Source organism: Sabethes cyaneus, chromosome 3 (genome assembly GCF_943734655.1).
Source record: "Sabethes cyaneus chromosome 3, idSabCyanKW18_F2, whole genome shotgun sequence".
NCBI classification, from domain to species: domain Eukaryota; kingdom Metazoa; phylum Arthropoda; class Insecta; order Diptera; family Culicidae; genus Sabethes; species Sabethes cyaneus.
Window position 1 is genome coordinate 70,213,494 of NC_071355.1, and position 24,568 is coordinate 70,238,061.

At 41.0% G+C, this 24,568-nt stretch overlaps 3 protein-coding genes across 3 annotated transcripts in view; 2 read left to right on the forward strand and 1 right to left on the reverse strand.

The window, feature by feature from the left end:
- Positions 1-910: 910 nt before the first annotated feature.
- LOC128744313 (FHF complex subunit HOOK interacting protein 2A-like) lies at positions 911-4,619 on the reverse strand. Its single transcript, XM_053841203.1, has 6 exons — positions 4,411-4,619; positions 3,121-3,966; positions 2,597-3,050; positions 2,406-2,536; positions 2,139-2,344; positions 911-2,074 (listed from the first exon to the last, which is right to left on the reverse strand). Exons 1-6 carry the CDS (start codon positions 4,489-4,491, stop codon positions 1,348-1,350), a joined length of 2,445 nt encoding a protein of 814 aa, XP_053697178.1. The 5' UTR covers positions 4,492-4,619; the 3' UTR covers positions 911-1,347.
- Positions 4,620-5,723: 1,104 nt separating this feature from the next.
- Positions 5,724-6,632, forward strand: LOC128744315 (protein KRTCAP2 homolog). Its single transcript, XM_053841209.1, has 4 exons — positions 5,724-5,836; positions 5,931-6,085; positions 6,149-6,279; positions 6,344-6,632. Exons 1-4 carry the CDS (start codon positions 5,833-5,835, stop codon positions 6,450-6,452), a joined length of 399 nt encoding a protein of 132 aa, XP_053697184.1. The 5' UTR covers positions 5,724-5,832; the 3' UTR covers positions 6,453-6,632.
- Positions 6,633-18,031: 11,399 nt separating this feature from the next.
- The window catches only part of LOC128744314 (dihydropyrimidinase), a 55,024-nt gene continuing 48,487 nt past the window's right edge, over positions 18,032-24,568 (forward strand). Inside the window, exon 1 of the mRNA XM_053841206.1 lies at positions 18,032-18,197. The gene's annotated coding sequence lies outside the window, so the exon portion shown is untranslated. The remainder of the gene's footprint in view (positions 18,198-24,568) is intronic.

Consider the following 24,568-nt stretch of genomic DNA (forward strand, 5'->3'; position numbering starts at 1 on the left):
CATTTTTTCGAGCTCAAGATTCAGGCGATTTCATTAACTGTACGCTACAAACTTGATTGCCTGGTGTTTTTGTTAGGCAACACGGATCGATTTCGTGATGATACGATGATCTTTGTTGCCGTTTGTTTGCAGTCAATATTTTCTGCCGCGTTCATCGACTGATACTCGCCAAGTTTATGAGCAAACTTTTCAGAAGTTTTCATCGAGATTCATGCGCACTTGGTTTCGACGAACCGAAAATGAGTTACTTTGTCATTTCTTTAGTCAGTTTCTTTAGCCAAACTAGTTATCATTAGTATCGATCGTTATCAAGGACTATTTTTTGTTCGTATTATAAATTTTCGGCAAGAATTTTATAACAACTCGAGTGTTCATCGGACAAATTAATTCAATCAACCTGAAAACCATAACGTTTAAATATTGTTCTGATGCTTATTTTCAAAGAGAGCGTCATGCGAAAACTTTGGATTACCTATTTCTCCAATCAAAGTGTAGTCGCTTCTTGACGCTGTTCTTTGCGGAATTGTTTGCCAATTATTTTAGCCAAAATTTCCTAACCTTCCCATTTAATTTAGCAGCTTTCTGGTTCCTTAAGTTTGCAGCTACAATGTCTTCTTTCTATAGCAAAGCAAAGCCTAGGTGCTATATTCCGTTATCGAAACATGACCTTCTGTTTTTATACGACAGACTTCGCAGCCAGCTGTTAGAGTGCCGGACAATTGCAGGGTCATTTCTATAGATAGGTTCCTAAACACAAAACAAATTTGATTCATGCGTTACCTTGGTTTTTACACTGAAACCGGTTAGATTTTCATTTCTTCCACTAGACCTGCAGTCTTTTTACCTTTATTATGCTATAATAAAGGTTTTTCAGTGAAGCTGATGATTCTATTGACCCGCAAATATCCGCTCAAGTGACCGACTTGCTTCAACACATGTGCCATTCAATGAATCACGGCATTGAATTGCTTGAACAGATATTACAAACTCCGATTTGCAACGCCTTACCTTCAACACGCTATATGTACGTGCAATCGATAATCAATCAGTTTCACAATCAGAGCTAAACACGACATATTGGACTAGAGTTTGTATTTGTATCGCCTTCGTACATCATATGAAACAAACATTTAAATGCGAATGCATTTACTTAACTGGCCTAAAGCTTAGCGGCTAAACTGTTGCTGCGGTTAGACTTATCCGATTAGACTGCAGTCGGGTAACACGATTAAGTTAAAATTAAGTTTAAAATTATACACAATAAAATTCCACTAGAATACTCTTCTTCACAATGCACAATTGTTCAGGCGTCACGCTTCAGATCCTCAACACTTACAATTCAACATCTCATTCCGTCGCATGATGATACTTTACGAATGCAATCGCCGCAAGTTCTTTGCAAAACTCTTCCAACACCACGATCGACTCGAACAACGGATCATTAATTTCGTCATCCTCGTTTTCCTCCTCCGCCGCAGCGTGGTGCGCACAAAGCGGCGGATTCGTTAGCAATCTTTTTCCGGTTTCAACTATTTTTTCCTGAAAATTGTCCACCCGAGGTATTTCCGTCAGCAGTTGTCGCGCAAGAAATTGCATCACAGACCACAAGGTGGTAGCCCCAGGAGCTACTGGAATTTCCGGACTCAACAGGATTTCGTGTAAGTACGGATGTGGAAACAGAGCCAATTTGGACAGAATGGCTATCACGGCCAAATTCAGCTCATACGCCTGGTTGCTCATGTGCTTTACGTGGGAGAAAAGCAGTCTAAGCAGAGGGCCTTCGTAGAAACTTTCCTCGGAGATTCCACTATCGCCGCACTGCACCTCGCTGAATTCGGTTTTGATTTTAGGTTTGGATTTGCTGCTCGGTGCTGCCGACAAATTGTTCTGAATCGAATCTTCCCGGGCCGGTGACCCGCTAGGGGTTTCCGGCCATATAGCTTCCACGGGCCAGTTGAAACCACGCGTCCTATTAATCCACGTCTGATAGTGTCTACTGGCGTCCTGCATATATTCCTCGTAGCAGATTCCGGCGGCATCATTCATGATATGCCGCGGCAGCAGTAGCAGGAAGCTAAAAAAATGTCGTTGATTAGATTTTGGGTAATAATAAAACATAAATGCCCGCAACTACTTACTGATTGATCACCTTAAGTATGTTATGTGGGGCAAGGGTTCGCGACTTAATTGGATTATCGGCACTTCCTCTTCGTCGTTCACGGTTGTCTTCCTCATCGGACCAGGACTGAATCGTTACAGCGTTGCTATCGAAGTATCCTCGGTTGTTTACATATAAAAAGATCATACCATGTAAAATCTTTTCGTGGGGATTATCTAACAGCGACTGTTAAAAGGGAAACAAAGTTAGAAATTGCAGCAAAAATTCAATCAGATTAGTTGGTTACTTCTACAAACTGCAAAGTTTGTAACAGAATGTCAGAGTTCTCGTGAGCGTTTTCAATTAAAATTGTAAGCAAACAATCTGCCCCGTTAATATCTGTGATGTCTCCCTCACCAATTAGCCAGTTAGCAATTTCTGAAACATATACTTAGTCTGTTAAACGTCAACCTTTAGGTCACTCACATATCACATTACCATCTAACAGTGCTCTAGATTGAGTCTTCTTGATGATTTTTGCTGTTAACACCAACATAAACGGCGCGTAGACACCCATTAACCCGGGTTCAATGTAGTTGATCAACAGTTGATGCCTAATCAGTTCGCCTAATTCCTTTGCCAGCGCAGGACACTCCTTCATCAAACAATCGGCGTAATCCAACCAGCAAAGAAATGATGTCAGTTGGTAGCGACCAATAAAATGTGGCTGTTCAGAATCCTTCGGAAACAATCCCCAAGACACATTCGCATCTTCAATATCTCCCGTGTCCATATCTTCCGGTATTTGCTGACAGTGACTGGCAACCCGTTCAGCCATCATCGTACTAAATCGGCCAATGCTGTTTTGAATAGCTTTACAGGAAGTATTCAGCGTTGGAAGTGAACCCAGTATAATGATACCTTCGCACGATCGTACAATGATTGTACTGTCCTAGAATAGATCAACAAATATGCTGTAATCAGAGCACTATACTAATCAAACAAATGAAAGCAAAACTTACTGCACTATCCAGGTAACTGACGAGAGCATCAAACAGCACGAAATGTTCTTCTTCATCACAGTCACATGGAGGTTCGGGAGGATCCTCGCTCGGCACAATCACGGCTTCAGAACGCTCATTCTTGTCATCATTATCGTTGCTTTGTTCCTCCCTAACCAGCGAGATCCGTCGGGAGTGATACTCGAATTTTGTGCTCTGAAACAGAGGATTATTAACCGGTGGCTTCGTAGCCGAAACACCCTTCCAGTTGGGTAGCATTTGTGCGGAATGATGGTGAGATTTAAGGAACAGATTAACTAATATGGAATCCTTTCGAACAAGCCCGGCTACCGTTTCTAGGAAAAGAATCTCCTCTCGTTCGTAAGGCGAAGCAGCAGTGCCGTTGCATAACTCTACCAGCTTCTGAACCGGCTGAAATATACTCGCATGACCCAGAGGCGGCGTTTTCATGCAAGACAACAAACGCCGTACCCAGTTCAGAATTATAAGCCGTGCACCAGGCGGTGCATCGTTAGCAGCTAGTTCAGCGAGAACATCTAGAGGACGGTTAGTTAACACGAAGTCCATGCACTCCGCCTCCGGCAACGGCTCAACACCGGCTGCAACACTAGCCGACGCTTGTTCAACGAGCGATTCAGCTGGTTGCTCAACTGGTTTGTCCTTCGCTGCTCGTCCTTCAATGCGCTGTTCTTCTTCTATAAGTATTCGCAACATCTGCTCCAGATGCACTGGGATGTTAGTGTCGTTGATATGAATTTTCGGTAATGACTTGTCTGCGACGTAGAAGTTCTTTACTAGCCTATAGTGATAGTCGAAGTCCTGTAGCGGAGTCGGCGGCGGGGCAAGCTGCATGAGGCGAGTTTTAAGATAATTGATAAATGTATTTTTGGAATTGGCAAGCTATCATTACACCTGAAACTGTCACATATGAAACTGTTTATAATAAAAACATGTGAATTTGGACCAAATATTCAATAAGCACAATAGATAACAAGTAGGAATATAGATATATTCTAAGATTTTGTTTAAAATTATTGTTAACTGTGCGGTCTTCGTCAATTTGTGTCTTTACGAGTGCATTATATAATCAACATCCTTAACATACAAGTTGAGATGGAATAATAAACAAAGAAATTATCCTGTTTTTAATCGATTTCCAAACAATCAATATTTCCTAATTTTGATTTTTTCTGATCGAATCTTTCTGACTTTCTACAGACTATTTTCATCTTATACTGAATTAGTAAATATCGTAAATATACATAGAATCAAAACAAAAAGGCCACTTACCACATCGGCCGCATTCTGCAGGACTTCCGATAATCTTCCCAGCATTTTGTCGATCTCGTTAAACTTCCGACAGATAAACATCAAACGTTACCGGCGATAGGCTGCAATTTACTCCGGATTCGGCATATTTTTCTACACTTTTTCACACCAGAAATGGAAAAAATTGAAATTGAAAAAACTGTGCCACGAATGGCTACCAATGTTTTGATTTTCACTGCTTCTTTTCCAAATCCAAAGGCACACTGACACTGATAATGATTTTGATGATGACTTGCGAGCCATCAACAGGGTAGTGCGCGAAATGCATATTTTTCTCGATCAAGGAATGTTTGACGAAGGTATCTTATTCCGCCATGTACATACATTTATTTCACTTAAATATTGTCAATTGCAAGAAAAATTGTACCATCCAAAGTGCGATATCGCTCATAAAAGTGCTATTTTGCATTAAATCGTTTCGGTATCTTCGGCGCACTTTTTCGTTATATTCCAAACAATAAGTGCGCCGAAGAGACCGAAACGATTTAATGCAAAATAGCACTTTTATGAGCGATATCGCACTTTGGATGGTACAATTTTCCTTGCAATTGACAATATTTATAGTGCGGTGCATCAATTTTACGAGTCCTACGCAAATTCATATTTTAATAAGAATTGTACTTATTAACCAAACATTGTAAATATGATTGTCAAGCAAGGAGGGGTGCAGTGGTCCCTACTCCCCACGAAAAACTGATCGCTCAAATTGCTAAATTGCAAACATGTGTGGGAGACGGGGAAAGTAATTTATTTTATAGTAATTTTCTGCTGGTCTATAGCATAAAGCGGGGTACGGAATCAAAGTAATATTTTTGCTGTATAGTGCTGTTTGCATTGAAAGTTGGATTTTGAACACACTTGTTCAGGCACACACAAGGTCACACATGTAAATGAGAAAAGTTGCCAAAATTTCATAAGAAAAAACCATGAATCTTGGTTGATTCTTATTTGAATTCTAATGCTTCCATAGAGATGTTATCGACGCAAAGAATAATATAAAAATAGTTTCTAAATACATAATTCATAACTTGAAGAAATCTGGCTTTAGTTTTCAAAAGGTCGCATAATCAACCCTTTTGCATGCATTATGCGACCTTCTGAAATCTAAAGCCAGAAATATGCAGCATAGGTATTATCATACCTCTGTTAAATGTTCTTTGCTGAAAAAGCATCGAACAGATCGACCATCGCCATCGTCGATTCGATATTATCGATAAATAATATTGTAATGATTCTCCCATCCTTATTTTGCTTTCGTAGCTCCTCTGCTCTGAAAAGTTTGGAGGCTTGTTAAAGTAGACTTACTAAATAATTTGTGTTGTTTAATCCACTCAGTCAATATTACATTTGAACTACTAATTAAAATCTGTGTTTCTTGAAACTATGGGTAAGCATTATTTCAGTACACACATTTATTTAAATACCCGATAAAACCATTGAACCGGCTCACAACATTATTCTTACTATCTGTCTATCTTCAGCCGTCCCTACATCGGTTTCCCTGGTTCTGGCCTCGGTAACGGCCGTCCTAATTTTTTCCGCCATGCAAATGTATCGACCGCTGATTGCATCTTCTCAACTGGCGACAATTTTCGGTGGATATCTCGGATCTTGGTTGTTCATTCTGTCGCTTACCGTAAGTTAAGTTCGTCGGTCGTTTATCGCAGTTTTTTCATGTTTGGATTCTCTGTCTTCACAGGCGGTGTCCAATCTAGAGGCGGTGGTTTTGGGTAAAGGCTTCCAGGCCAAACTATTCCCGGAGGTGGCATTTTGCCTAATTGGATCTCTAATCGCCTGCGGAATGGTCCATCGAGTGTGCGCTACCACTTGGTTAGTACAAGACTGGTGTGATTAACCACGACCTTTATTCATAACATTACTGTTTTATTTTCAGCATTCTGTTCTCTGTCGCAGCATTATACTATATTAATAAAATATCCCAAAAGGTACACAATGCTCCCGTTCCCGTAGACACGTATGCCGGTAAGAAGAAAAAGAAATAAAGAGAGTTTAATTTGAACAAAGCTTAGCGAGTAGCGAAGCTATAAATAAAACCTAAAATATCGTACTCAATGAAATAAACTAATAGGATATCCAGGAATAGAGTAATTTAATGCATAATAAAATCTCGTGTTTAGCATTACATTATTAAATCGTGTAAATGTAGAAATACGGATTTGCATTGACTATGTTAGCCAAATACCATAGTTTTTTGTTTACTTATCGAAATTCAAAGATAATTGTTAATTTTATAAGATTTCATACACTAACGTGCATTTCACTTTATAAACTATTGATTTTTGGTAGGGCAGTCTTCAGAGAAATTTATCAAGACTGAGGTTTGATGTTTTCCCGACGTTCCGACACCTTGTTGGTGTCTTTTTCAAGGGATAATATCATGTACGTCTTTTTGTTCGGTTTTGAGGAGCGTACATGTTACGGAACGGTCATGAAGGGTAGTAGTATGTACATAGGATTGGATATTTAAAAAAGTTTTTCCTGCTTTGTAACTGTCTGGGGATACTAAAAACTTCGCTTCCCAAAACAGAACAAAAGACGTAAATGATATTACCCCTTGAAAAAGACACCAATAAATTGTCAAAATATCATCGAGAAAGCGACCACCATAGCTTTTTCCAACTCAAGCTCCTACGTAGCGCCTCCACGCGGCGAAACCCGGTAATGTTCTATTTTAGTAGCTAAGCTAGAAGGTGCGATGCTGCGTGGTTCCCGGATGCCTGATCTCAAAACTGAGAATTTGGCCACACGGATGAGTCACACGAGCAGGTAAACCTAATATGTTATCTATACCTATAAAAATGGATTTCTGTCTATCTGTCTGTCTGTCCTTATGTTTCTTATAGACTCGGAACCGATCGGCGTGAAAATTTGCATACAGGTGTTTTCTGGTCCAGGAAAGCTTCTTATGATAGTTAGAGACCCCTCCCCTCTAAGCCCTCCTCTCTCCCATACAAATGAAATACAAATTTCTGCATAACTAGAGAATTATTTGAAAAAAAAAATGTTTTTTTTTCGCCCGGATTATCGAGTCTAAAAACCCGGATAATCGAATCCCCGGATAATTGAGTCCGAACTGTATTGCATAATTTACCTCTATGTGAGTATGTGTCTCGTAAAACGGAACTGAACGGATCTGATATATTGGTCAGGATTCATCATCAGATTTTTTCGAAGTATAAATCCTATCATTAATTTTCAATAAATGTGTCTTATAATAGTGCTTAGTTGGTTTCAAGGTACGATGCTGGTCCAATCCAACAAACCAATCGTCGAATGTTCGAATCTCGGCTAGGCGGTACTTCTAGATAGAGTAAGTAGGATTTTTGCTTTAGCCTTGTAACTGTCCTGTACTCTAATAGCCGGCTGCGAAGTCTGTCGATAAAGAAGGGTCAAATCTTAGAAAGGACGTTTAGACCCACGGCTTTGCTTTGTTTTATAATATTCTGGCTTTCAGATATTCTTCAAAAATCATGCTAAGCATTTTCAGGCTCAATCAGATTTATTAACTGTTGAGATTCTGTATATGATATTGAACTACTATATTCGACATCATCTTACACAGGAAGCTTTGGAAGATTTGCTGCGTATGATAAACATAATATCAGTATCCAAACCTTTTCCTGAATCTTTCAAGACATTTTCAAGTTTTTTCGATGCATATTGATGTCCTTGGTGGACCTTACTACTTTGTTCAACCAGTCAGTATACGACTATGGTGTTACTGTGGTGTATGGAGCAAAATGTCCCATATGTGAATCGTCAAGCTATGATTTTTAAGCGTCAAGCTAAGGGAAACATTTCAAAAATGTAAAATCCAAATTGAACAGTACGCATAACATATCGATCAACATGAAATAGATATACCTAAACCGTGCGATGAATGCACGCCGTTTATTGAACGATCACCCAGGAAAATCTTTCACTTTGAGCGTCAATACGGATGGAGCCACCGTTTTTAAATCTTCCACCAAGAAACCAACCTCATTGTTTTGTCTTGACCTTGAATGATATCAAGCATATAATTAAGTTTTTAAAAATAACGGAAGGGTGTTTTACAATTTACGAAGGGAACGGTAGAAGAAAGTAATAATTCAAGGCCAAACAAAACAACGAGGTTTGCCTATTTCATAGGATCGATGCCTTTTCCCGAACACCTGCGTTGGGAATCGCGACTAACAAGCTGAGAGACGAACAGCATCACACGGCGTGTGACACACGCGACACCGTAATTCGCAATGGTCTGCATGGTGCCGTCGTCCCGTCAGTAAAACGAGTTAGATTAAAGCTTCTCGGTCGGTGGTTTGACTACAGCGGCTAGCAGTTTATTTAGGGTACTGACACCGCTAACACATTTAAAACCTAACGAACTAGCTATTTCACGGCAACACCCAAACTAGGTACAGCTTTCATAGTGGTGGGCGAGATGTGGAAACAGGAGATTGGGCGATGGCTAATCAATCCTCGCATAAGCAGATTGAGAATCAAGGGCCGGTTCTTCAACGTGGACAGCCCTCATCTCAGAAATACCGATGACAACAAGGAGGAATTCTATGCGCAGCTAATGCACGCACACAACCGCTGCCCAGAGCATGACATCAGGATCGTCATAACGAATTTCAATGTTCAGGTTTGACCAACGAAAAACGCAACGTTAAGGAGGTCATCAGACAGCTAAAACAAATCGGCTATAAAAGATGGCATCGCGGAGCGAAGTTTATCAAAATGACATCAGAAAAACTGACCACTTGACTCACCGGCTAATTATTAGAATTTGGTATAAAGAACAACTACTGGAGAAGGGCGACAAGTTAGAATATAAAAATTATCGTGCGATCACCGTTCTCAATGCTGCCTACAAAATGCTGTCCCACATCATCGACTATCACCAATTGCGAACAGATTTGTAGCAATTTATCGAACCGATTTCGTTGACCGACGGTCAACAACGGATCAAATATTTACACTGCGACAGATCCTTCAAAAAGGCCATATATAACTACAGAACTTCCACGCATCAATTCTTCTTTGACTTCAAAACCGCATATGATACCATCGATCGGAAAGTTATGGAACATCATGGACGAGAACGGTTCCCCCTGGAAGCTGATCATACTGATCAATCTACGATGAATGGTACAGAAATACGATGGGTAGGGCCTGTTGCAAGAAAGACGATCAACTACCCAGTAAAGATGGTGTTCGCATCTAATCCAGTGTGAACAAAAGGAGTAAGCGAGTAAGATGATTAGACCAGGTGGAGCGAGATCTGGCAGAGGATAGACGATGTCCCAGGAATTGGAACAACTAAAGTGAATTGAAGAAATTTGGTTCATCAGGCTCCGTCTTAGAACGGATAGCTAATTAATAGGTAAGTTGAATCAATACAATAAGCAAAACGGGTCTATTACATGTTGCAAAGTATGATAATCCACCTTTTTCAAAGTCTTCATATGCCAGTACCGTGAACGTACCATATTCTGCGCAGTTAAGACATTTTTATGATTCTTCCGCTATTCTAAGTATTCTAGATTTAAATTACCAACGTGGATAGCCGCAACGTGTAGTGCTACGGTCTATAATATCTGGTAAAAAATATGGGAATTATAAGTCGACCAACAATTGAGTATATTTTTCGTTTTGTAAACTTATCCACGGTGCCTAATTCTGCGCACTTTCTTGCCCATGTTCCTAATTCTGCGCATGTTTGCTCCTAATTCTGCGCACCCAAAAAGTGAAAATAAATACTCCTGCCATGCTGTTTATGTCTTTATAAACTGAAAGCACACCAAAAAATCCGGCATTAGCCATTACCATCATTAAATTCATGACCCGGCCTTCTTATGCTGTCCAGGTGGCAAAGGAATACTGTTATCATTTTGATTGCCTCATTTTAAATATTTTATACTCGGTAACGTAAAGGGTGAATTGATTCGAGTTTTCTGCATACTGAACATTACACTGTAAACTAATACTAAAAATTGTGTTTTCATGTAGAAACCACTTCCCCACTCTCTGAAAGCCCCATGAGCAGGGATACCAGATTTGCAGATTTGTCTGCAAATTGCAGATTTTTGGAACGGTCTTGCAGATCATTATAAATTTGCAGATATTTGCAATTTTTCTGACTTTTATTGATTTGGTGCAGATTTTTGTTCGAAGCTCTTTCAACTTTCACAGACTTCCTAAAAAAGTGTGCAGATTTTCGCAGATTATTTTTAAACCAGAAAATTCGAGTAGCCAGAAAACTGCTCGATTTTTTCGGTTTTCGAGTAGTTGCAGACATTTTTTTAGAAAATATGGCATCTCTGCCCATGAGGTTGCACATTAAAAAAATAGAAGACATGGTTTCATGAATTGGCGCTCGTAGGTTCGGACCCCGAGACACAGCACAGGATGCCAATCAATGCAAGTTAAATTCTACTGCATTCTACTTGAATTTTCATGCCTCTATACCTCAGTCATTTGGGTAAGGTTGCGTATTCTTTCGCGATTTCTTCGTAGGATACATTACTGCGCAGAATTTGGAACATGAATAAAACAGCTGTGCCTAAATCAGCGCATTATTGCATCGAATTTTTCTAAGGAAAGCAATACATGCAATCACTCTTTTTGCCTAAAACATGACTAAAACTAATTATTCTTTCTAATTATGTCGGGTAAATTGATTATTGCAAAGAATTTAGATCATTAATTTGTTAATTTTCTAGAAGGACAATCTTAGCGTTGCTGCTAACGACGATGTTTTCTGCCAAATAAAATACTTTTAGTTTCACGTTAAAATATTTCGCTCTCAAATATTAGGGCCTGTTTGTGAATAACGGCGTAATATTCAACAGACATTTATAAAAAAATAACGCGATGATCATAGTTATGCACAATGTTAAAAAATACTTATATAAAGAAAAATGCGCAGAATTAGGAGCTGCCCAGAATTAGGAGCGGTCACGGTAGATGTGAGCACGCGAACATTTGCAAAATTTTTGTAAAGTGTATATTTTTGTTTGTTAAATGAATATTTTGTGAACGTCATTAAATTGTCTCTATTTCCTCAAATGCGAAATGTCGTTAATTTTTCGATATTATAGATAAACTTACTTATCGAAACCCTCTCAAAAATACGCAGCCAAATTGAACGTCATTGGTAAACCCAAACAATCCATGCCCATTCCTGTTGAATGCCTTTAACTTTGCCACTCACAAGACAAACCGGTAAAAGACAAAACGGAAATCGCTTCCACTTGCCTCCGATTCTTTTTATCCATGGTCGAATACGAAATAAATTTTCGAATAGTTCATTCAAACTACAAACTCGAACACACACACTGTTTCATTGAAGTAACGCTTGCGCACTTACGCGTAGAGACCAAAAGAACATTGTCTCCTCAACAGTTGAGAAGCACAACGCAGTTCAAAAGAATGAGAACCATTTCACACTAGTTAACATCAACTTTGTTCTAAAAATTATTCAAACTTGAATCATTTGAATTCAAGTTGAATGTATACCCAGCACACATTTTTGTTGAATAGTAGCTTATTCAACCACTGTAAAGCTAATTATCGGACGACAAGCGGTTTATAAGCTGTTATACAATCACCCTTATTCTGCGAGGCGAGTGACGTTACTAATTTGGAGTCACCGCAAATGAGGTGACAATTGTCATCTAGTTGACTCGCTTTGTCACCTAGGTGCTACGATTTATCACTTAGGTGACAGGGGTTTGTTACCTAGGTGACACAGTATTGTCACCTACTTAGGTGACAGCAGTCAATTCGACTCGTGGCGAGTGACAATTATCGTATTGAGTCACATGACTCGCAGAATGAGGGTGAATGAAAATTTGAATTTGAATTTGAATTTGAATTTGAATGAAAATTTGAAAAAATGAATGAAAAAATGAAAATCCATTGTGAGTAACTCGCAAAACGGCAAGCAGAGCTGGTTGTCTTTGGATAAGTTTGTTAAATTTATCGGTACGACGAGGGATAACGACACGCCGAGGGAAAAGATACACACCGTACAGACAACAACAAATAAAAGGATTGCCACGACCAGCAAAGATTTGCGGCGGCTAAAAGTGGTTATGCAAATGTTTTCTATTCTTAATATATAAAAAAATAGAATAAAAATAAAGTGTATAAATTATGGAGTGTATAAAGTATAAAGTGTCATTCAAGTGTTATTGGCTGCCATCAAGCACCTTTTATTCCACACCTGCTCTTGGTGGTGCTACTGATACGTTTGTACGACGATTATTCGACACATATTCTACAATTCCTCTTAGCAATGCAGCTGCTGCGTTTGGGCAACTTTCATTCCACTCTTATTCCACACTCACTCTCAGCAATGCTGCTGATACGTTTGCGCAACACTCATTCCACACTTATTCCACTTTTATTCCCCACCTTCTCGCAGAAATGCTGCGCAACATTTATTCCACTGTTATTCCACACTTGCTCTCGGCAATGCTGCAAATTCGTTTGTACAACATTTATTCCACTATTATTCCACTTTTATTCTGCACTTGCTCTCAGCAATGCTGCTGATACGTTTGCGCAACGCTCATTCCACGCGTATTCCACTATTATTCCACACTTGATCTCCGTAATGCTGCTGATACGTTTGCGCAATGCTCATTCCACTCTTATTCCACTTTTACTCCACAATTGCTCTTGACTGACACGTTTGCACAACGTCTGTTCGACATGCATTTTCCTGGTAGCCTTTAAGCGACCAGTATTCCACACCTGCTCTTAGCCGTACTGCTGATACGTTTGCATAACCTTTATTCGACTCTTATTCCGCACTTATATAACAACGTATAGATGTTGATTAGAAGCTAGGAAAAATTAGGATATGACGTTTAAACAACAGACAATTCAGCATATTCGCTTATTCAGCACCGAATGCTTCCACACAACTCTTATTCCACACCTGCTTGTTTAGGTGCTGCCGTTTTGTTCCTTGGGAATGTTTGTTGGGTAATTCATTATGATAGAAGAAATTCAAAAAGAATCCAAATATATCAAAATGAATACAAAGAAAAGATATCAAAAAGAACCAAAGGAAAATATTTTTTTTTTATTTCTTAAATTATTTATTAGGAGAAGGAAAACCCCTGGGAGTGAAGCTGCTTAGCCTCGTCTCCCACAGGCACAAAACCTTCCTTTATTTTCAGTCATTAACAATGGATTGCAATGGATGTATGTAAATGTATAAATGAATTATCAAAATTGGTACATAGCCGTTCTTCACTTTCTAAATTTTTCATTTTAATGAGCTCTCAATTGGCTTTTTTACGATTTACTATCACAGTCGAATCTCGCACACGATTTCGCTCAAGGAAAATAAAGTGAAAAACAAGGGCAACGAAAACAGAAGTTAAACTCATAAGTTGATTAAACTAAAAGCCACTCTAGTGTCAGATTAACAGTGCAAAATGCGGTATGTTTCATCAAATGATTATCACAGTAGGTGACAATAGTCTAAATAGTCATAAAAGGGGCAATACTCCAGTCTTTGATTTCCTCATACATGAGTAAAATGTATGTCATCAGCACTAACTACTGGCGGTAGGGTGTACTAGACTATCGTAGTCTTTGGATCGCCTTTTCATTTTACACAAGTGTTAGTGGCAGATGATATAGTCAAACGTGTACCTATGAGAACGCTCTACGAACACTTTGACAGATTAGTAATCCCTGTTGCCGTCAGGAGCCACTTTACTGACAATTGAATCTGCGAAGAGTGGCGTATCTATGTTTTTTAATAATCTAAGCTATCAGGGATCTGATGTTTAAAATTAATAAAATAATAAAAAAAAGCTATCAGGAATGATTCGATCACTTTAACTGGATTTTGTTTCATTTGTCAGTACCGTCTCAGCCAAACAAAATTTGACAAAGTCACATTTGGGACATTTGTAGAACTGATGGTTATTATCTACAATTTTTCAAAATAAAAATTTGCTGTATCTTTTATGTTTACGGTGCTACAATGCTAATAGTTCATCAGTAGCCGAGAAGGGACTCTCTAACTGTCGAATCAAAATTGAGTCAAAGTGATCGAACTTTCCCAGATTACTATTTTTGCATTCAAATATACAAAATACATCTTCAAAGAAAGGGTGTCCCACATCAAATTGTATCACGAGAAAAACGCTGTGGAAAATTGCCCATTGGGTATTTTCTCGTGAAAGTTTAGGTAGAAATAGTTTAGAGTGTATTGTGTATACTGTATTTTTATCGCTGTCAGTTTTTCGAAAATTGGAAAAAATGGCGTCATTCGAAAAGCAACGTTGCGAATTGATTTTGTGCAAGCACCTGAAAAATCCTCAACCATCTCATCAGGACATCGGCAAACAACTCGCAATCATACAGCAAACGGTGTGTCGTGTGATTAAACTTCACTACGAAACTCTGTGCATCGAACGGAAGGAGAAATGCGGTCAGAATGGATGTTCTATTAGTGATCATGATCAGAAGCGAGTCGTAAAAGCGTGTAACCCATTAACCCCCGCTCACTTTTTCCAGCAGAGATAAAAAGCTGAAGCTTTCAGGAAAGTTTTGTTTTAGATCAACTAAGAAAAAACCGCGGAGATGTATATTTAATTTTGTCCCTCTGTCCCGCTACGCTGTGCTGAAAAAATGCCAAAGTCTGGACTTACAGGGGGTAGGGGGAGGGGGGGTTGGGGTATGCAGTTTTTACATAGCTTTGTCACTGCGGAGAGGTTAGAAGATTAGATTCAAATTTCGAACCGGTTTCGCTAGTTTGAGCTGATTGAAAATTAGCAAGACCTGTTATGTTTATACGACAGTAATTTCGTTATATGTAACATCTAAGCTTTGAGCAAAAACAAGTCGATTAGATTTTTTTCCCAATTTTTCTGTGTTTTGGGGTCCAAGTTGATATCTCAAACCTAACCTTCTCTAGACGCGAGAGAAGAGTGCGTTGCATTTTAGCAACACTGGGAGAAAATGGGCTAAGCGGAATTCCAATGCTTCATGGATACTGTTCTTCATCACCCAGCACAAATTTGAAGTTCCAGAGGATGTAAGGAAGCAGAAGCTTTCAACGTTGGCCAAGAAATACATGATTCGGCATGCGATCTGCTCATGTGACAAACGGAGTGCGCGTGCGCGGAGTTTCGTGACTACCGGGACTGTAAACGGGCAGATCTACCTCAAGGAGTGTCTGCAGAAGCGTCTGCTTCCTCTGTTTAAGCAACAGAAGGGCCCTACGATCTTCCTGCCGGATCTAGCTTCGTGCCACCTTTCAAAGGATGTCCTTGAGTGGTATGAAGCACACGGGGTCACTTTCGTACCCACCCAAAGAGGTCAAACCTGAGGAAGACATAAAGGAAACATGACATGTATGAAAACCCAGTGCAGTAAGAAGCTGCTGCCAGATGTTTTACAGGACCACATGAGTGAAATTAAGCATAAGGTCTGTGTATACGGTAATAGTACTGAAGTTAGATGAACTAAATATGCCAAAAGCTTACTAATGGGTTATGTTTTATTGTCTGAAAGTTTGAAACAAATTTGCAAAGTTTGAACAAATATCCCTTCAGCTCTGTTTCCATCCAAGACAACAGTTCGGAACAATTTCTTGCGGTATATGGATGCAAATGCAATCTTGCAAAAGGAAAGGTTGACCGGTCACTTTTCTATGACGTTTCACTTTCAGGATATCAAATTTGACTAGGTAAAATGTTATTGTTCAAACGATAAAACCGATTGAAGAAAAGGGATGGTTTTGCGCTCTGGCGTACTTTACAAGCACAGATATCAAATAGGTATAGGTTCAAACATCGTAAAGAATCTTCTGAGACGGTGGGGGGTTGTAACTTTTTGACGTAGGACTATGTCTTTCAGGAAGGTAGCTGGTATAGGGGGTAATTCCAAAAAATCATTCACGAAAAGTGGTCAGGTTTTGAACGCTAATAGCTTAGTGGTTTCCCGATCGATTTTCAATATTCTTACACCAATCGATTGGAAAATCTTCTAAGAATTGGCCTAAATGAAGAAAAGTATGGATTCTTGATGTTGTACTATTGAAAAATTGAAAATAATGAACCTATGTTTTACCAGAATTCTCGCTTCGTGATTGGTTGTTGAAAATGGCGTCATCAAAGTGGAAATGCGTTTTCACGCAACGGCTTATAATAGATTTCCAAGATATTTACACCTATTGATCGGAAAATCGATTTGAAAAATATTGAAAATATAGAAAACTATTGATTTTCAATGCGCGTCATTGAAAAATTGAGTTATTTTCATATTTGTGCCTTCCCACGTCAGTGCTTCTCTAGCACGGATGACAAAAATATATACGATATGAGCTATGGCTTAACCTTCCTTGTGATTGTATTTAATTTACGCCCTATAGATTCCGATCGAATATTTTTGAGCTTCAGCTGTTGCTGCTTCCCCGGATAAGACAACGAAGACATCCAAATTCACCAAGCGAGACGCCAACAAACCGACGAATTCATCGACTCATCCGCCAGTGAGCGATATGGTTGTGGCTGCTATGCCTTTTACTGCGCATCGTCAGTCGGTCAGCGGTTTTCGTTGGCGACACATCGGAAACATTGTTTCCCTTACGGTGCAGTCGTCAGTTGGTCGTGTTCATCGGTTGCTGAGGAAAGGAAAGTATGCTGAGCGTGTTGGAGCTGGAGCAATCGTCTCGCTGCCGTGATAAAATATCTGGCTGCTGAAGTTCTGGAACTGGCAGGAAATATGTTGCTCGCGACAACAAAACGACCAGAATTATGCCACGTCACTTGCAGTTGGCCACCTGGACTGGTATTTCATCGTGACTCATGACCATACACGAACGGCTTCGTCGATCATATAGCTGCATGAGGCTATCCGGCTGGTCCGTTGCAACAAGACGTGCCTAGTTAGCGGTTATCGGTACTCCAATTTACCGAAAAGAGAATTTCTTTAGGTGCGTTTGTGCAAGTTTATTCCAAGCTAGAGTTATGATAATCAAACAATCGGTCCTTTTAAGGATCACACAACGATTGAAGAGTTTATTATATTTTCTTGCTCAGTTAATACCATAATAACAAAGGCAACGAGCGAAAAGTTGAACTTTTTGCCGTTACGGACGACCAAAAATGGCGGGAATAAGTTTTCTATTTTCGATTTCGCAAAGTGCAACCCGGTATAGTAAACAAAGACGAAGTCCTACGTCAAACTCAAACATCAAAATTACAAATAGACGGTTGAGAATGAACAACCCTATTTTGGGTGCATTAACTAGTCACTACTCAGTATATGGACGCTCCTCAACCATGCGTGGCAGCCACAATCACCCACCCACCGCACCGCCCGGAGGCGCATCAGGTGTTCACGCGTCACTGCGATACCTATATACGTCGCGGCGAATGGACGACGCTCGCCACTCGCGCTTTGGGTTTGTTCATCGCGCGCACGTTTCACTGGTGAGATGATGAGAGGTACATAGCATATAGCGTACAATGAAAATTCACCCCACACATTCATCGCAGGCGCTTTCGGTCAGTTCGTTGTTTTCCGGCGTCGCGTGTGGAAGTGTGTCTGATAATCTCGCCAGTTGCTTTCGCTGAGGAAAATATAGCCTTTTCTTTCTGTTTCACCAAGTGGGGAAAAATACTGTGAAGTGAAGTGAATTATTTGCAGTGCAAATCAATCTATTAAATTGCGGAAAAAAGGGGTTTCGATCAATCGATTTGCTACTGGTACGTGTTTAAAAATTGGAAAAACGGTGTGAAATCAATAACGGAGGCTATCTGGAGATCTAAATGAAATGGAATGGTTTCGTGAAAACCTGCAGACAAATTTGAAAAATTTTCTGCATGAGCAGGAAGACTGTCTGGTTCAGCGTTACAGTGAATGAACCATACAGGGGAACGAATTTAAAGTGCTTGGAATGAAATCCAAAATGCTGAAAACATGTGGTTCCAATAGACTGCAAAAGTTTGCCCTGTAGACATCATGTAGTGCGAAGAAATGAAATCCAGCCGAAAGAGAAAAGAGCATTGCCCCCACCCTAACCGTTCTGCCAGTTCTTGCCAATTATTTTATTAGTGGCGTTCCACACAAAACTCAATGCCACAGTGCTTCGCTCGGAAGCTCCCCCAGTTTTCAGAACATCGGCGTTCAACTATTTGGAATTATGCTACTACGTACTGAATAGACCGCGTGGAACTCGATGATAAAAAACTGGTCACGCTCCCATGATTTTCCTGCGCACCAGCAGCGTAGTTGTCTATTATCATAGAATAGTTGGCACCTATTTTGCCACGGGCTAAAATAGGTCCAAGAGCTTCTCTACCCCGCGTGGTGTATCGAAGAAAAATACTCAGTCATCCAATGAATATGTATGCACCCGCATGGAAAAATTTATTTTTAATAATCTTCAATACTCTAATCGCCCAGATCAACGTCATTCGGATGGTGAAAAGCGCATACATCATTTCCATTTCGACTGTATCACCGGATGAAAAGCAAGATAGGGTGAATTTCGAGTCACCCATATTAATATTGCAAAGCGGTGCAGCACAGCACGATGGTGGCACACTGTACGGAAAATTCATCTCATATGCTGAGGTTGTTCGAAATTTTCCTCCACCCAAAACTCGGTCGGTCGGCATCAACACCGTTCGGTTCGACGGCGGTTGTGTGCGAGTGAGAGTACAGTTTGTTGTTGTTTTCGCGTTCGAAACGTCTCCCACGTCTCCGCACAGCTAGCACCGACTGTGACAATCGAGCCCGTCGAGATCCCGCGGTCCGCAGCTTAGCAGCGAGCCGCTCGGAGTCGGACGGAAGTGTGAATGGTTTTAATGCGATGCTCATTTTAAATTCTTTTCTCAGCGCTCTCGAGGGGAAGCGTATTTTTAGTTTTTCCTTTTCTATTCTAGCCACCGCATCACATCGCAGTCGACGACGCCGGTAGGTTCGGTGCCCGTAGTGCATTGTGGTGTTGAGGCGCACTTAACTATATGAACTAGACTGTTAATGAGAACTTGAGCAATGTATAGCCGGTCCCCGGCACTACTGTTGTGGGGACCAATGGCAAAATAGAGTCTGGTTGGAGAAAGAAAGTTGCCATCGGTGACATGAAAATATAATTAACGCTGGCTTAAGGGTCACAGCGTATGATCCTCTATTTTGATTATACACCATTGCTTGGTCGAAACTTTTACGCCCGGTTAAAATAATCATAAATTATCATTTTTAATGTGTTGTTGACTGGGTTAGGGTTCAGTAAATTAAGATAGAGGTTAGTTTCAGCCAAACGAGCTAAGATTTTATCTGTTACTTGTTTGAAACCAAAACACGAATAACAATGTGACTTCAAACGTCACAATTTAAATAAATTATTTCAAACAATAATACTGTATCAAAATGATGAACCTACATTACAGTTGCAAGGTTGCGGAATCTACTTGATGCGGTGGATTAGATTAGATAGTATAATCCAACATTAGACATTTTGTGCACATTTTTACCTTTTACTGAGCGAAATGAAAATAGCACCCCCCCCCCCCCCCATGTTTTCCTCGACAACAGATAAATTATTGTACGTCGTCTCAATTGTTTCCTATTTGTTCTAAATTTTGTAAGCATGATCAAGCATGAATTACATTCGATTCATTCAACTGCTTTGCTTCGAGCCACATAAATCTGAAAAAGGGTGCGAAACAAAAATAACACCACTTGCGTTTTCCTAAAAATCAAACTTTACATTTCATAGGAACGGAGCCTTTCCTCGAAAACCCGCGCCGAGAATCGCGGCTAACACGCTGACGGACGAACAACGTCACACGCAGTACCTTGCAAATCGTAAGGGCCTGCATAGTGTCGTCGTCCTGAAAGTAAAAACATGTTAGAATTAAACTTCTCGGTCGGTGGTTATCTACAGTAGACGGAGAAAGAGGCACAATTTGTGTCTAAACCCCAACCAGACGCGTCGCTACCTTGATAAGTGGGTTTTGCAGTCTCCTTTTGTTCAGCGCTCTGTGGTTCATAGGTACACGGATACCAGCGAGCCACATGCCCTGGCGGGTGTTGTGGGTTCAAATCCGGTTATAATCTCAGATTATAGCTTGGTTCGACCCATGCACCATCCAGCATTGGACAAAAGGTAGGAGTCATAACGACTACTTGCTAAGCGTAGCTACCAACCTCCTCCTCCTCATCTTCCCGCTCTTTTCCCACCACACCAAAAAATTACTTTCCCCTACCGTCCCTCCATCAATTGTAGAACCACCATATCTGAAAAATATTAATATTAATGCCTGACCGCATTTCAAGGTGAAAGACTAAAAACACGAGTTTGGTCTATTTATTTTTCAAAATTTCATCACGTAGAAGTGGGTAATGTGCGTATGAACCATTCTTATGACTTCAATTAGACGCGATTTTATGGACAGAGCCAGTGTTTCCAGAGTTCCCGAGATCTTTTCCCAGCACTTACGAAACCGGCTTTTGAACTAGATTTCTTTAACAGCAAGCCAATGTTTGGCCAGTTTCAAGTTATGGATTGCACTACTTTCTTTCTGGAAAACAAAGTTTGGACCCATCAGTGCTTATCTTTAGCACTTTTACGTAGTATGATAACTACAATAGACCGTTGTATTTTTATTAAAAGGTGTGGCTTATCGGTCTCAGATTTCTTACGAAAACTTTATTTTACGTTTTCGGCTGACGTTTCGAAGATCTATGTCGTCATCCTCGGAGCAACTATTATTATAACTATCATAAGATATTAAAATTATTTGAACAATCTTTATCATTACACATACAATTACTTGCAACGTTAACAAATGTTTTCTTAGTCAAGTGTAGGGACGTCAACAAGAATGTTAATTTTGTTTAACCCTATATATTATATCATATATCTATACCTATAAAAAAGGATTTCTGTCTGTCTGTCTGTCTGTCTGTCTGTCTGTCTGTCTGTCTGTCTGTCTGTCTGTCTGTCTGTCTGTCTGTCTGTCTGTCTGTCTGTCTGTCTGTCTGTCTGTCTGTCTGTCTGTCTGTCTGTCTGTCTGTCTGTCTGTCTGTCTGTCTGTCTGTCTGTCTGTCTGTCTGTCTGTCTGTCTGTCTGTCTGTCTGTCTGTCTGTCTGTCTGTCTGTCTGTCTGTCTGTCTGTCTGTCTGTCTGTCTGTCTGTCTGTCTGTCTGTCTGTCTGTCTGTCTGTCTGTCTGTCTGTCTGTCTGTCTGTCTGTCTGTCTGTCTGTCTGTCTGTCTGTCTGTCTGTCTGTCTGTCTGTCTGTCTGTCTGTCTGTCTGTCTGTCTGTCTGTCTGTCTGTCTGTCTGTCTGTCTGTCTGTCTGTCTGTCTGTCTGTCTGTCTGTCTGTCTGTCTGTCTGTCTGTCTGTCTGTCTGTCTGTCTGTCTGTCTGTCTGTCTGTCTGTCTGTCTGTCTGTCTGTCTGTCTGTCTGTCTGTCTGTCTGTCTGTCTGTCTGTCTGTCTGTCTGTCTGTCTGTCTGTCTGTCTGTCTGTCTGTCTGTCTGTCTGTCTGTCTGTCTGTCTGTCTGTCTGTCTGTCTGTCTGTCTGTCTGTCTGTCTGTCTGTCTGTCTGTCTGTCTGTCTGTCTGTCTGTCTGTCTGTCTGTCTGTCTGTCTGTCTGTCTGTCTGTCTGTCTGTCTGTCTGTCTGTCTGTCTGTCTGTCTGTCTGTCTGTCTGTCTGTCTGTCTGTCTGTCTGTCTGTCTGTCTGTCTGTCTGTCTGTCTGTCTGTCTGTCTGTCTGTCTGTCTGTCTGTCTGTCTGTCTGTCTGTCTGTCTGTCTGTCTGTCTGTCTGTCTGTCTGTCTGTCTGTCTGTCTGTCTGTCTGTCTGTCTGTCTGTCTGTCTGTCTGTCTGTCTGTCTGTCTGTCTGTCTGTCTGTCTGTCTGTCTGTCTGTCTGTCTGTCTGTCTGTCTGTCTGTCTGTCTGTCTGTCTGTCTGTCTGTCTGTCTGTCTGTCTGTCTGTCTGTCTGTCTGTCTGTCTGTCTGTCTGTCTGTCTGTCTGTCTGTCTGTCTGTCTGTCTGTCTGTCTGTCTGTCTGTCTGTCTGTCTGTCTGTCTGTCTGTCTGTCTGTCTGTCTGTCTGTCTGTCTGTCTGTCTGTCTGTCTGTCTGTCTGTCTGTCTGTCTGTCTGTCTGTCTGTCTGTCTGTCTGTCTGTCTGTCTGTCTGTCTGTCTGTCTGTCTGTCTGTCTGTCTGTCTGTCTGTCTGTCTGTCTGTCTGTCTGTCTGTCTGTCTGTCTGTCTGTCTGTCTGTCTGTCTGTCTGTCTGTCTGTCTGTCTGTCTGTCTGTCTGTCTGTCTGTCTGTCTGTCTGTCTGTCTGTCTGTCTGTCTGTCTGTCTGTCTGTCTGTCTGTCTGTCTGTCTGTCTGTCTGTCTGTCTGTCTGTCTGTCTGTCTGTCTGTCTGTCTGTCTGTCTGTCTGTCTGTCTGTCTGTCTGTCTGTCTGTCTGTCTGTCTGTCTGTCTGTCTGTCTGTCTGTCTGTCTGTCTGTCTGTCTGTCTGTCTGTCTGTCTGTCTGTCTGTCTGTCTGTCTGTCTGTCTGTCTGTCTGTCTGTCTGTCTGTCTGTCTGTCTGTCTGTCTGTCTGTCTGTCTGTCTGTCTGTCTGTCTGTCTGTCTGTCTGTCTGTCTGTCTGTCTGTCTGTCTGTCTGTCTGTCTGTCTGTCTGTCTGTCTGTCTGTCTGTCTGTCTGTCTGTCTGTCTGTCTGTCTGTCTGTCTGTCTGTCTGTCTGTCTGTCTGTCTGTCTGTCTGTCTGTCTGTCTGTCTGTCTGTCTGTCTGTCTGTCTGTCTGTCTGTCTGTCTGTCTGTCTGTCTGTCTGTCTGTCTGTCTGTCTGTCTGTCTGTCTGTCTGTCTGTCTGTCTGTCTGTCTGTCTGTCTGTCTGTCTGTCTGTCTGTCTGTCTGTCTGTCTGTCTGTCTGTCTGTCTGTCTGTCTGTCTGTCTGTCTGTCTGTCTGTCTGTCTGTCTGTCTGTCTGTCTGTCTGTCTGTCTGTCTGTCTGTCTGTCTGTCTGTCTGTCTGTCTGTCTGTCTGTCTGTCTGTCTGTCTGTCTGTCTGTCTGTCTGTCTGTCTGTCTGTCTGTCTGTCTGTCTGTCTGTCTGTCTGTCTGTCTGTCTGTCTGTCTGTCTGTCTGTCTGTCTGTCTGTCTGTCTGTCTGTCTGTCTGTCTGTCTGTCTGTCTGTCTGTCTGTCTGTCTGTCTGTCTGTCTGTCTGTCTGTCTGTCTGTCTGTCTGTCTGTCTGTCTGTCTGTCTGTCTGTCTGTCTGTCTGTCTGTCTGTCTGTCTGTCTGTCTGTCTGTCTGTCTGTCTGTCTGTCTGTCTGTCTGTCTGTCTGTCTGTCTGTCTGTCTGTCTGTCTGTCTGTCTGTCTGTCTGTCTGTCTGTCTGTCTGTCTGTCTGTCTGTCTGTCTGTCTGTCTGTCTGTCTGTCTGTCTGTCTGTCTGTCTGTCTGTCTGTCTGTCTGTCTGTCTGTCTGTCTGTCTGTCTGTCTGTCTGTCTGTCTGTCTGTCTGTCTGTCTGTCTGTCTGTCTGTCTGTCTGTCTGTCTGTCTGTCTGTCTGTCTGTCTGTCTGTCTGTCTGTCTGTCTGTCTGTCTGTCTGTCTGTCTGTCTGTCTGTCTGTCTGTCTGTCTGTCTGTCTGTCTGTCTGTCTGTCTGTCTGTCTGTCTGTCTGTCTGTCTGTCTGTCTGTCTGTCTGTCTGTCTGTCTGTCTGTCTGTCTGTCTGTCTGTCTGTCTGTCTGTCTGTCTGTCTGTCTGTCTGTCTGTCTGTCTGTCTGTCTGTCCGTATGTTCCTTATAGAATCGTAAACTACTGAACCATTCGGCGTGAAAATTTGCATGTAGAGGTTTTTGGGCCAGGAAAGGTTTTAGTGATGGTTAGAGATCCCTCTCCCCTTTAAGAGGGGGGCTCCCATACAAATGAAACACAAATTTCTGCATAACTCGAGAAAATTTTCTATGGTGAATTAGGAATTAGGATTTTCTATGGTGAATTAGGAATAAATAAAACAGAAATTTTTGCGAAACTCAAAAACTAATCGAACTTAAGAAATTCGAGACTCTTCCATAAAACATTAATCAATAACAAGACCACAAAAACTATCTAT